General features: G+C 38.5%; 2 protein-coding genes across 7 annotated transcripts in view; one reads left to right on the forward strand and one right to left on the reverse strand.

The window, feature by feature from the left end:
- Window positions 1-1,809, forward strand: part of col5a2a (collagen, type V, alpha 2a) — a 66,026-nt gene extending 64,217 nt beyond the window's left edge. Inside the window, exon 53 of the mRNA XM_014164424.2 lies at window positions 128-1,809. Within this exon, the coding sequence (XP_014019899.2) occupies window positions 128-274 (147 nt within the window). The 3' untranslated portion in view covers window positions 275-1,809. The remainder of the gene's footprint in view (window positions 1-127) is intronic.
- Window positions 1,810-2,704: 895 nt separating this feature from the next.
- The window catches only part of gulp1a (GULP PTB domain containing engulfment adaptor 1a), a 167,372-nt gene continuing 155,940 nt past the window's right edge, over window positions 2,705-14,136 (reverse strand). For 5 of the 6 annotated variants that reach the window (XM_045704528.1, XM_045704531.1, XM_045704530.2 and 2 more), the window contains 9 exons: window positions 13,903-13,964; window positions 12,206-12,277; window positions 10,665-10,763; window positions 10,388-10,525; window positions 10,024-10,140; window positions 9,763-9,849; window positions 7,794-7,935; window positions 7,459-7,553; window positions 2,705-3,518 (listed from right to left, as the gene is read on the reverse strand). In XM_045704528.1, the coding sequence (XP_045560484.1) occupies window positions 3,447-3,518; window positions 7,459-7,553; window positions 7,794-7,935; window positions 9,763-9,849; window positions 10,024-10,140; window positions 10,388-10,525; window positions 10,665-10,763; window positions 12,206-12,277; window positions 13,903-13,964 (884 nt within the window). In that variant the 3' untranslated portion in view covers window positions 2,705-3,446. Of the gene's footprint in view, window positions 3,519-7,458; window positions 7,554-7,793; window positions 7,936-9,387; window positions 9,616-9,762; window positions 9,850-10,023; window positions 10,141-10,387; window positions 10,526-10,664; window positions 10,764-12,205; window positions 12,278-13,902; window positions 13,965-14,136 lie in introns of all 6 variants that reach the window. The other variant, XM_014164425.3, reaches the window with a different exon arrangement.

Consider the following 14,136-nt stretch of genomic DNA (forward strand, 5'->3'; position numbering starts at 1 on the left):
CATGAGGGAAGAAAACCATTTTTTTCACGTGATTTGTTCATATTTTTTTGGTAAGGTTGGATCCTCACTGGGAACAGTGACTTCCTGAGATCTTAATTGATCCTTTGTAATTTCTTTCTCTTTAAAGCAATCCAATGGCAAATGGGGCAAGACAGTGTTTGAGTACAGGACACAGAAAACAGCCAGACTACCCATCATGGATATGGCCCCTGTGGACATCGGTGGTTCGAATCAGGAGTTTGGTATCGATATTGGGCCGGTTTGCTTCCTATAAAAGCCAACAACAACAGGGATGCGTTGAAGAGAATCCAGAGACTCTTGAACTGACAGCTGACACGATCAGCCTTGTACATACAAGTACTGGTGGACTATTCTCGCCCCGTAGCAAGATATTTATTGTGCCTTTCCAACCATTACCCATCGTAGTCGATATGTTTTCGCCCCGTGTACGTTAGATGAATGTTTGGGAGAAATAAAGAGCGAGCAAGCAACATTTAGAAAGTGCTTGCACTTGAGAAATATAGTATGAGCATGTCTCATCTGTAATTACATTTAGTTCATGCCAAGGTACAAAGATCCAGTGCATTGATACAATATTAGGTTTTATGGAACAAAGATAAAAAGCTGCCAAAAGTCCTTGATAAATATGAATGCTTTAAACAAATATGTAGTCATTAACTGCTGTTCGTAAGATGAGAGCTTCATTCTGCAAGAATATAACTACAACGGTTTATTCCACCTCTTAGATTTCCTAACCTCTTGTTTTACATCATTTGTTTTAAAAAAAATGTATAAAGTGTTTTCAATGTCAAATGAACGTTTATGGTGCTATTGAGGAAATTAATTCAGCTAAATGCTTTCATTGGCATACATTGTTGTTTTTTCTTTCCAGAACTGAAAGACAGTTTAATACAACTGATGTCTGTTTCCAAGTTATCAACTCTGTACTGACTCCATTGAATACAAATTAAAGATCGAACCAGACTGTCGATTCCTCAGTGTTAGCTACCTCGACGCCACAAACTGGGATGCCACAGGTTTGGTGCTGTCTGTAAGTGGTGATCATGTGCTCCTCTGCCAGCTACGGTACAGGACAGGGTTTGCGGCTAAAAATAAATATAGAGAGGTGGAATCAGTGTCTCCTGAAAAGTGTGTGGTGATTGTGAAAGAAGAATTTCATTTTTGAAATTAATTTGTGGTCATTTTAAAACATTGAGTGTGTTATATTTTAAATTCATGATCATTTTAACACTACAAGTGAGTAATTTTTTTCTGCATGTTGCCCTTTAAGTCATTTTCTCTTAGTTTTATTTTATAGCAGCTTTTGAGACATTCAGTAAGATGACTTTGAAAGCCTATTTGCTTCATGTATTTTTGCTGTGCAACAAATTAAACAAAAAGCTTGTCCATCCCCAAAGCTCTTTTTTGTCATATTAATTAGCTAAGGTCCTACTTTTTAGGTAAAGCTGTGCCTTACTGCATTTACTAAGTAATTTGTTTGCACAGAGATAAATTAAATATTGCCGAAGGCAGATTACATGTGGATTGAACATATATTTAGCTTTGTAATTATAAATGTATTATGTCCATTGTCTTGTTCCTTCATGTCTCTTTTTAGTTGCGTTTTTTTCCTAAATCAACTTTCTGATTTCTTTGTTTGAGGTAACTTACCATAATGATAGTATTTATTAAATATTTCAAAACTGTAAATATTCTGGTGGCTGATAGGTCCATCTCCAAGGCAGATCAATAAGATATTCTATCCTGGAATCAAGTCAGTTTCATCCACTGAAATAAATATTGAAATTATTTTGTTCTGCTTGTTTTCATTTCAAAGTTTATTTGTTTATAAGTCATTCTTTAGTATTGAATGTTGCTGGAAGCTGGAACAATATCTTCCGCAGCTTACCTTTGATGCTTACAACTATAACAGTTTATACCTATATAATACATTTTTTCAGTAAGCACACAAAAGGGCAAAGCTTACAAGTTAGGACCAATGGAAGTGTTCCATAAGCGAAACTATCCTTTGTCTTTCATGCTTCAACAACTCTCTTCACCCCAAGCTCTTGGTACTTGATGGGGTACAGAAGCTTCAAATCAAGCTGGCATAATACTGTATGAAATACTTTATACATAATTCATAAGACTACCTGCAGTGGCAACTGTGTGACTGAGAGGCTGCCAAGAGAGAAGGAAAGAATGTCCTAAATGGATATGCTCATCAAGTCTTATGAGTATGTATACAAGCAACTCAAAAACGGTCTTACTTACTGTCAGTGTGATGCCACCGAGCAAGAAAACAAATTGGCTTGTTTCTTCTTGATGCTTATCCATCAGTAGAGATTCATGCTTGAATACCCCCAGTACATATTCAGAATGCCCAACATGTTAACACTTTACATTCATTTGCACTTTTCTTATACTTTCTATTTTATTTTATTTAACCTTTATTTATACCTCTGTAGTAATGCTGTAATTACACTAGTAACATTGTAATGTTGTTACATTGCACTTTAGTAATACCATTACAAAATTACTATGTAACAAATTTCATGTAAAGTGTTTCCCAACACACTTAATCCCGCAGATTTTCACATATGAAATATATACATTTTTAAATGCATAACATTTTAATAATTACAAAAAAAAAAATGTTTAATCATTGTATGACATAAAAAAATGATTGAGTGTTGATAATTGATGCCGTAATGTTTTCTTTAATAACTGTAACAGCAAAGTCATATTGCATACAAAGTAAAATAACAAGTATATAGTACTGTATATGGACAAAGGTTTTCAAAAGTGCTTTCTGGTGCAAGAGGATACTGATATATATCATAAGAAAGTAAATAAACGGCAATACATACCTAAATGTTTAACAAGACAATACAACTATTAAATCCGATGTCCGGACAAAACTATCAGAATAAATTAATTACAGTTAACTAAAGATACATATGAGTAAAAAGAACATAGAAGATATGTCAAATGAAGGGCAAGCTGAGAGTTTGGTATATGAGTGTTAATACAAGACTGACTACATTTACGTGTCTTGTGACTCGATGATAAGCAAGTCATGTCTGACAGACAAATAAGAATGTGGTAACAGCGTCGTTCTAAGTGGTGTATATTCAATAAAACTCATTCTACACATAAGAAAATTTGGCCACAGAGTGTACCATTGGACATACTATTTACACCCATCATTGCCTGTACAAGCAAGAGGTCTCAAAACTACTCCTTCCCATGTGAGTTCTTACAAAAATAGTGCTTTCTATATCAGATTTGAATATACCTTTGATTATTCTAAAACCAAATTCAAATACAAATACATATAAACCTCAAGATGAGAAGAACATTGACATCTTGAATTTTAGACCCAATTTTGGCACTTTTAATACAAATGATTTAACAGTATGTAAAAGCAACATGTCTACTCGGCATCAGCAGCGACTGTCTAGTGGGTCAGGAGAAAAGACAGTGCCCTCTAGGGTTAGTCCCATTTTGAACCCCTCCTGTAAAACAAGGGGGAGAATGGCTGTTAGAAAGAATCTATCCCATGTCAACCTGCTCTAAAGGAGGAAAGATAACAAACGGAGGTAGTCAATATAATCAATAACAAAGTTTCTCAAAGTCAGCAAACTTGAGAGACAATGCAGAGTCTTGGGGAGCTGTAACCAAGACACTGTACATTAGATTCATACTGGCCCCAAGTTTGTATTCTTGTTTGATCCAAAATAGCATGCATCCAAGTCTACAAAATAATGGTTAGGGGATATGAAATCTAGAATGCCCAAGTCCTTTTCAGAAGCAGTCTGAGGAATGACAAGTTCTGAGGAAACTTTGGTCCAAATCCCTCTAAATAAATGTAGAAACATCATATATAAACCACAAAGTACACAAGAATCTGTCTGACCTATGGATGTAGAAAATAATAACTACAGGGCTTTGAATAAATCTGACCCTATGTTACCCTAGAATGTTCCAGAGACAACAAGTATTACAAATATGATGAAGCGGATTGACAAGCAATTTCACATTTGCCACACATTTTCAGTTGCAAAATGATGGACAAAGATAATACTAGTTGCAGCCAAGTACACCCAACACAGTATTAGATCAGATTCATTATTTATTCATATTTTGTTGTTGACACGAAAGATCAAATAAAAGAGACTGACTGAGAAAAGTAAAACTTCCATAGCTAACCGCTTTTAACTCATGCATCCTCTTGATACAAGTTAAAACAAGGTTAATGCTATTAATCACATTGTTTACAGGCAAATGTAACTTCAACTCCATACAATAGATGTGTACAGCATTATGAAAGGGTGACGCTTTAAAAAGCCTGCTGGGTGTACTTTACGGATGGACTGTATGCAGAGTATACAACAGAGTCAAACTGAACACATGCACATGCATTCACAATGACAAGGTCACAGTACCGGCAGCCACAAGGGCTCTTATGGGTCAAAATAGTGTAAAGGTACAAACCATCTCTGACGCTGCAGCAAAAGGGGAAATAAATATATGCAAACAGATAGTTAAGACAGAAAAAGGCAGGAAGGAGAAGAAAGAAGAGATGCTTAGCAGCATGCTAGCAAACCATTGCCTCCTACTGGAACTACAGTAGCATCCCATGAAATTCCCAAAGAGTTAATCATACAGAAAGGTTATTGTAAAGGTTTGCAGATAGCAATTTTCATCTGGATGCTAGGTTGCCAAAGTTCAATTGCAATTAAAATAAAGAGTTTGAAATATAAAAACAACCCCCACGCTTCAGTTTTACAGTTAAATTCCTCTGCCGACTGGGCATTTATGTAAAAGACGGGAGCATTGCGGTTCAAACTGACATTGCATTTGTAATTACAGATAAGATGTGCTCCAACTATGATAATGACAGTTATTAACAAAAGTATCTATTCATGTGGTGCAACAGAATGTGTTAAAAAAAGCCCAACATGCCTATTCAATAAAAGGGAACATAATATAATATTATTACTCATGTATCCTTAACACAACTACTAACAGTTGTTGTTTTGCATCGATGATGTGACAACAATATATATTTTTTTGCATCTGTAATCAATTGGTGACAACTAATAATTTGTAACAATAGCTTTGAAATAGCTAAAATATAGAATGATATTCCATTCAAGCCCTAAAATCCCATGGCTGATATATCCCATAAGGAAAATAAAGAAGTGAATGTGGATTAGATTAAAATGATAAATGTAACACGCCTGCCCGACGGGGGCAGGTGACGCTAGTACCTACTTCACAGTAGGGTCGCTTTGTTGTTGTTGCAGAAATGCCTACTTGAAGAAGTGATCTTTCATGTGCCTTAATTACAAACTTGTATGGGATCCGTAAATATGAATCAAAAAGTTAAATCATGAGCCTAGTTTAGCCAAGGAGAAAGAGCTTTATAGGGAGAAACACAGGATCCTTCCTGGCTAGCCATGATTGGCTGAGATAATGGAGGAGTTGACCATGCTGACGGTTGGCCATACATTTACAGTTGAAGTCAAAAGTTTACATACACCTTAGCCAAATACATTTAAACTCAGTTTTTCACAATTCCTGACATTTAATCAGAGTAAAAATTCCCTGTCTTAGGTCAGTTAGGATCACCACTTTATTTTAAGAATGTGAAATGTCAGAAAAATAGTAGAGAGAATGATTTATTTCAGCTTTTATTTCTTTCATCACATTCCCAGTGGGTCAGAAGTTTACATACACTCAATTAGTATTTGGTAGCATTGCCTTTAAATTGTTTAACTTGGGCCAAATGTTTCGGGTAGCCTTCCACAAGCTTTCCACAATAAGTTGGGTGAATTTTGGCCCATTTCTCCTGACAGAGCTGGTGTAACTGAGTCAGGTTTGTAGGCCTCCTTGATCACACATGCTTTTTCAGTTCTGCCCACAAATGTTCTATAGGATTGAGGTCAGGGCTTTGTGATGGCCACTCCAATACCTTGACTTTGTTGTCCTTAAGCCATTTTGCCACAACTTTGGAAGTATGCTTGGGGTCATTGTCCATTTGGAAGACCCATTTGCGACCAAGCTTTAACTTCCTGACCGATGTCTTGAGATGTTGCTTTAATATATCCACATCATTTTCCTCCCTCATGATGCCATCTATTTTGTGAAGTGCACCAGTCCCTCCCTCCCTCCAAAAAGTACGATCTTAGGCCCCATGTGTAGTTGCAAACCGTAGTCTGGCTTTTTTATGGCAGTTTTGGAGCAGTGGCTTCTTCCTTGCTGAGCGGCCTTTCAGGTTATGTCGATATAAGACTCGTTTTCCTGTGGATATAGATACTTTTGTACCTGTTTCCTCCAACATCTTCACAGGGTCCTTTGCTGTTGTTCTGGGATTGATTTGCACTTTTCTCACCAAAGTACGTTCATCTCTAGGAGACAGAACATGTCTCCTTCCTGAGCGGTATGACGGCTGCGTGGTCCCATGGTGTTTATACTTGCGTACTATTGTTTGTACAGATGAACGTGGTACATTCAGGTGTTTGGAAATTACTCCCAAGGATGAACCAGACTTTTTTTTTTTTTCTGAGGTCTTGGCTGATTTCTTTTGATTTTCCCATGGTGTCAAGCAAAGAGGCACTGAGTTTGAAGGTAGGCCTTGAAATACATCCACAGGTACCCCTCCAATTGACTCAAATTATGGCAATTAGCCCATCATTTTTTTTACATTTTAGTCATTTAGCAGACGCTCTTGTCCAGAGCGACTTACAGTAGTGAATGCATACATTACACGCATTTTTTTTTACTGGCCCCCCCGTGGGAATCGAACCCACAACCCTGGCGTTGCACACACCATGCTGGCGTTGCAAACACCATGCTCTACCAACTGAGCCACAGGGAAGACTATTTTCCAACTAATGATGCGTTACAATGGCTAGTAAGGTCTGAGACCTAATTTAAAAAACACTCACCATCAGAAGCTTCTAAAGCCATTAGATAATTTTCTGGAATTTTCCAAGCTGTTTAAAGGCACAGTCAACTTGTATGTAAACTTCTGACCCACTGGAATTGTGATACAGTGAATTTTAAGTGAAATAATCTGTCTGTAAACAATTGTTGGAAAAATTACTTGTGTCGTGCACAAAGTAGATGTCCTAACCGACTTGCCAAAACTATAGTTTGTTAACAAGAAATTTGTGGAGTGGTTGAAAAACGAGTTTTAATGACTCCAACCTAAGTGTATGTAAACTTCCGACTTCAACTGTACATGTCAAGAAAATGGTGGGTCTACGGCTTAAGAGGGATGCTGAATGGGCGTAAACAAATATGAGCTCTCTAGCACTCAACCAAATCTTTTAAGGGGTTTTTCTCCTACTTTATCAACTTGAGAGGGTAGGGGCCCCGCTACTAGGGTGGAGGTCTACTCTCCAAACCTTTATAATAGCTTCAGATCATTCACAGACATGCAGTCACCTGTATCTCGTCCAGCTTGGACTGGATGTCCGGGGGGAAGTCGGCTTGCCCACAGGTGAACGGATCGAAAGGTGCTGCACCAAAAAGGTCTTTACCTGTTAGGGAGAGACAAGATACTGTTTGAGATGCCACAACGTAGTAGTGTTTAAACTGGCTTTCAATGGTAACACTTATTTACTAAGTAGGCATTGTTTAGGTTCTCATAGTGTAACCAAAACACTTTCTCCCTAATGACCACGACCGGTGTTTTATCCCTTATTCTGTGTGTGGTTGAATTCTAATTTTAATCTCACTGTCATCCTGGAACTTTAAAGCAACCAGAGAAGTGTACTCACTCATGTCTGAAGGAGATGTTGTAGGGGGTGGAGGGGGTGTGCCGTTGCTTGCGGGTATTGGCACCAGGGGTGTGACAGCAGAGAAGGGAACCATGTCAAAAACATCTGTGGATGTCTGGGGTTTCAAGGAGATGCTGCCAGCCTGTGAGTGTAGAGGGAATTGGTTCATTCCAATTAGTCCCTTATGAAATGAGCATTATTCTGAGCTACAGTGAGCTCCAAAAGTAGTGGGAACAATGACAAATGTTTTGTCGTTCTGGCTCTGTACTCTAACCTCTCACCATTGTAATAATAGAGGAGGTTAGTATTTTTTGGGGGTATGATATTTGTGCGTCAGTAACTTTCTCACTCATCATTATTCACGATTTATTTAGGATTATCCGTAATCATGGTAGCATCCACATTAATGTACAAGTGTTTAGAAACATATTCTATTCATATTTACAATAAAAGTGACTCCAAAATGACACAATACATTAATTATCATTCATTTCTATTGGGCACAAAATAATCTGAAACACAACCAAAACAAACAGCAAATGCATCCAACAACTGTGTAGAGCCCCAAGCTTGATGTCATCATTGTATGCTATGAATATAGGACCAAATACTTCACTTTTTCTAACTTTAATACATATAAGTGAATTTGTACCAATACTTTTGATCTCCTAATATGGAGGGACTATGTACAAAAAGTCCTGTAATTTCTAAATGGTTCACCCATTATGGATGAAAATACCTTCAAATTAAAGCTGAAACTCTAGTCATTGTCTTATTTCAAATCCAAAGTATTGGAGTACAGAGCCAAAACAAAAATGTGTGAGTGTCCCAATACTTTTGAAGCTCATTGTATATTCTAAAGTCAGAGTTATGAAGATATATTAGAACTACAGTGACATAAAATCTAACTTATTGAGAAAAGACTTAGAAGTTGATGTCTACTCTACATCATACACTGAGCATACAAAACATTAGGAACACCTTCCTAATATTGAGTTGCACCTCCTTTTGCCCTCAGAATAGCCTCAATTCATTGGGGCATGGACTCTACAAGGTGTTGAAAGCATTCCACAGGGATCCTGGCCCATGTTGACTCCAATGCTTCCCACAGTTGTGTCAAGTTGGCTGGATGTCCTTTGGATGGTGGACCATTCTTGATACACATGGGAAACTGTTGAGCGTGTAAAGCCCAGCAGCGTTGCAGTTCTTGACACACTCAAACCGGTGCGCCGTTCAAAGGCACTTAAATATTTTATCTTGCCCATTCACCCTCTGAATGGCACACATACACAATCCATGTCTCATTATTGTCTCAAGGCTTAAAATCCTTCTTTAACCTGTCTCTCCCCCATCATCTACACTAATTGAAGTGGATTTAACAAATGAGATCAAAAAGGATTATAGATTTCACCTGGATTCACCTGATCAGTCTATGTCATGAAAAGAGCAATTGTTCCTAATGTTTTGTACACTCAGTGTATACGAGTTAAAATGAACTATTGTTAATAAGAAAATGAAGAAATAAAATCAAGAAAACAAAAAATTAATTAAGAACTAAATAAAAGGCAGGAGGAGAAAGGTAGTTGTACAGTACGCGGGGTCGGGGGACGCTGCATCCGTCGGCAGTCTTTGGAAGGAGAGCGGATTTAGCCGGAGGAGGGGTTAGTAGCCCTGCCGAGAGGTTGGACTCTGGCGAGCTCATAGGGGTGAGTGTGACCGAGGAGATCTCAAGACACGAGAAGGACGTCAGATTATGACACCAGAAGAGCGAGGAGGGCCTTGAGAGCATGTAGGCCTCGTTAGTAGAGTTTATGTGCAGCAGCTGTGAAGAGATTTCATGCAGAAGATTTAGTGGAAGACTGAAAGTGGCTAGTTAGTTCACACAGAACATGACAAACATCTTATTTGGGGTATTATGGGTTACTTAGGGAAGTCTAAAGACCAGAAGGGATCTCCATGCATTTCTTACTGGTGGTACAGGAGCAATCATCAACTGCTCCTCCAGATCCGAAAGCTGCTTCTTTAGCTCAGAATTTTCAGTTTCCAGTTCTTGAATCTGTGAAAAAGAAGGATGCTTGTTTTGGAATGGATCTATAGCTACCTACCTTTAATACAATATAATCTGTTATCATCAATATTATTGAATGGGGGTGTAGTGTATAACCAATCCCTATCCCATAAGAAGGAACAGTCTCTCCCATATCACACTTGTCCAACAGTTGAATCGTACTCTTTTCTGTAAGGTTCCTATCTGTTTCCGTGTCTCCACATCTTTTCCACCAGACTCAAGGAACTTCTTGTAGGCCAAGTCGAATGCCTGGCCAATAGTGAGTGTTATCTCCTCTGCCTGGAAGACAACAGCATCATCCATGAGTTTTTGTACAAAACTTCTTATAAAATGGTATTTCGAACTACATAGGAACAATTGTTCTGAACATAATTCTACATTTGCATCGATTATTCACCAGAAACAATTTTTCATTTTAGGTCATTATCTTTATAATTTACTAGTGATTGTCGCATATAGCCGGATCCATACAGATAGCGCGGAACATGAACTCAAGTTGTTAACTCTCAAAGTTTGTATTTCTTACACATTTCTCGCTGTCAAACACGTAGCAGAGGTGTTTGTTTGACTCTGAGTCTTTACAGATGAAGGTGAATATCCTTTTATCCGTCTTGTCATCTGCACAGAAGGATATCCTATGCAACTGGCAGTTATATTGGACATCCTGAAAATAAAAAGAAACACAAATGCTTCGGTTTAAGACAACAATACCTCCTTGATAGCCCTTCACTCGAATGCTTCCATAATATGCATTAAAAAAACTTGGAGCACTTATTAAAAGTATCCATGTCATGTGGACATACTTTTGTCTTGGGATCTAAGATCTTTACTCCATAAATTGATATTTGCAATTCCACTTTCGGGGTCTTCTGTCCCTCTGACTTCTTGATATGCCTTTGAAACTGCGGAGAGGGGAGAGTAGAAACATTAGAATTCACTTATCAAAGCTACAGTCTGATGGTCATGGTACTCCAACTTGCCCTAGCTCATTCTGAAGTGTAGTCTATTATTGAAAGTGGTGAAAGTCATGAAATCAACATGATATCATAAAATAACGATAACCAGCCCCATTTACCGAAAAAGGATATCCAAAGTAAATTAGAAAATGGCATTCTTCCAACACAGTGCAATACTAATTTGAATTAGGACGAACGTAAATTGCGCAATCAGAGCTTTCTTTCACAATCATTTTCTGAGTACATGAATCTGACTGATCATTCATGCTATAAAATGCTTTCACCTGTCCAGAAAACCCTATAACCAAGTTAGACTGATTACGGCCGTATGACAAAAGGACTTCATTTACATATAGAGACAACAGAGAGAGAGCGAAAAAAGAAGAAGACAAATACTATAAGCACAGTCTTTCAAGTGTGGAGTTCAACATACCAAGAGGCAGAATCCCCAAAATAAGACTGCATTCAATGATCTTACCTTGGTCTGACCTGAACTCCACACTTGAGATCCATTGGTAAGGTTCAGAAAATAAAGGGAGAAGCACACAAAGAAAGAAAGGAAAGAATCAAAAGAGAGATGGGGCAAGGTGAATTGGAGTGTGCTGTACCGATTGGGTCTGGCATTGCCCAATGGTCAAAGATATGGCCAATGATGACTCAACTATCATGACCCATTCACTGAACAGCCTGACAGCAAAGTGTTCAATACCTCGAAGTAATAGAAGGGTGGATGGGTATGAAAGTAAGTTTCCCATTGAATGGGCTCACAATTGAAATTATTACAGAAGAAAACAGCAGATTAGCTGGCATGCTGAGAGCAGAACGAGGCAGAGCAAAAGAGAACGGTGGCAGCAAAGCTGGCTGAACTCTAGCTGGGGGAAACTATATTTCTAAAGATTACGAAAATGAGGTTAGCTATAAGTAGCGGTCTATTTTAGTAGACTAGTAAGTAATTATGATTCATGCTATAGTAAATTCCTGGCTACAACATGCTACATGCTCCTTCTCACAATCTCAGACCTCAAAATGAAGGTTTAACTTGGAAGATAGTTGCTATTAGTATACCTTGAATTCTGGCTAGAATGTGCAGTATGGTTACATTTATCTGATTCTGGCTAGAATGTACAGTATGGTTAAATTTATCTGATTACAGTTAACCACAAAATCCTGAGTTTTAGTGTATCAACGTGTGGAAATAAAAACTGACCTAAACTTCTAAGCTGTTGCTGGTGGGCGTAGAGAGGCCCGCCCTGGAGTGCACTTTTCTGTCCAATGAGGTCCAATTTCAGGGACCATCTATATACTTACCAGCCCCCCTAGATGAAAAAGTGATGTAATACAGCTTTAATTCAGGTTTCCAAGGGGAAAAAAGTGTATCGCTAACTTACCTTTAACTTTCTAACTGCATCTTTAACAATCTCTGTGCCTTTCGGTTGATCAACTTCTGTGTTTCCAAGAAACTAGAATAAAAAGGGAAAATAAAGTGTCACTTTACTTTAGGCATACAGCTATACAGAATGAAGTCACAATGCACGATAAGACTGTTAAAGTATGTATGAATGCCTTACAATGTCTCTATATATTGTATAAAAGAGAGAAAAAAAGGCTTCAGATTATAGGAGGGGTTTGCAGGAATGTCGCCACTCCCCCCCAAAAGGGCAGCACTACTGCTGCTATCCAACAGATGGAGCCAATGACCTTCAGACCTAAACGCCATCTGTCCACAGAAACAGTTGTTCTCAATATGGCTTGCCTGGTTTAGTAAGGAGACTCTGTACTCTCCCCGTTAGTGTTTCCCAATGTAATGCCACCAGGTTGTTTCAACATGACATGGGAGTAATATCAAATAATACAACGATTTAAGGTCTCCTAAGATTCTTCATTCGTCAACATAATAAGATGCAACAATTGTATAAAAATTCAAACCATGGACATCAGTGGTTCAGCCCATACTGTATACTGGTCTCTGACACGCTATCCACTTACTTCCTTCATGATTTAATTCCAATACAGAACACACAGTGGGTACACAATGGGCAAACAATGCCAAAAATCTGGGCAAACGATGCCAAAAACGACACTTCACCCTCCTATCAATAGAGCGGAAAGACAGATGGGCCTGTATTCAAATGGTGTCAGCATTTGCACCGCCGTGACAAATGCTGTCCGCACTCAAGGACACATATGAGCGCAGCCGGGTTCTGCAAGTGGATGCAGCAAATGACAGATACGCTACATGGGATGTAGTGTCTCGTTCCCAACCTATGCATTCAGTTCTGCTGGACTGTAGAGGCTGTTCCACTGTCTAAGCCCAGCCTTTGGTGATCCATCACCGTGGGAAGGTTATTGGCACAGGTGCTGTTCCCTGCTGCACCTCACTCCCATCCACTGCCTGATGTTAGGTTTGCTCTCCTCTCTGTGCTGTTCCAGTCTTGAGCGGCAGCAGATGTGTCAGTTTGGACTTCCTACTTTAGCCTTTTTTCGGTTCACTTCAATAAGACATTTCGGGAGCTGCTGGATTTTCACTGACAGGCGCTCTGCCTCGAACATGAGGGGAGTCTTTGGGTGAAGTAGAGCAGAAAACACCTTAAGATGGGAGACTCTCTTCCCGGGAGTTTACCTTTAAGATGTGTGCAGCATAACAAAGACAGAGAAGACTAAACAAATCAGTTGTTTTGTAACGGTCTGTGGGTTTCCAGTCAAAGTCTACTGTTGTGTTTACTTTGCAGTCAGTCAGGAAGTTTTTCTAGGCTGCCTGTGTGTGTTTGTACTATTTGACTGTAGTGTGAAGCAGACACCTTGTTCAGAGCTAGGGAAAAACTCAATAGCTTCATATTGAAAGGGTTTTATTTTTTGACAAAGTGAAAACTATGTTTAACAGAAAACATTCAGAGAACTATTCCCAAGTAAACATTACTTTTTCAAAGCCTTGGTTAGGTGTGAGACCTGTAAATAGGTATGCATGGTGGTATGCTGAACATCAATCTGAATCAGTGAAAGGTGAAAAGTATTTTTCATCTAACTTCCAAAACCTGTGAGGGAACATGATCTTGATTGCTTTGGAAAGGGAGGTCATGATACGTACCTTGGCATTGTAGGGTATGTAATGCTTTGCCAGAGCTTCTGGAGTGTGCATCCAGGATTTATCTGAAAAGAGACGTCACAGTTGGGTCTCGTGTCACTTAAAAATACAACAAATGTGTTTAAAGTCATTCATCTTGTAAACTGATATAAATCAAAGTTCTTTATGTTTTTATATTATATATATATAATCAAAAAAATAAAGGGAACACTTAAACAACACATCCTAGATCTGAAT

This window comes from Salmo salar, chromosome 21 (assembly GCF_965601325.2).
Source record: "Salmo salar chromosome 21, fSalSal1, whole genome shotgun sequence".
In the NCBI taxonomy this organism is placed as follows: Eukaryota; Metazoa; Chordata; class Actinopteri; order Salmoniformes; family Salmonidae; genus Salmo; species Salmo salar.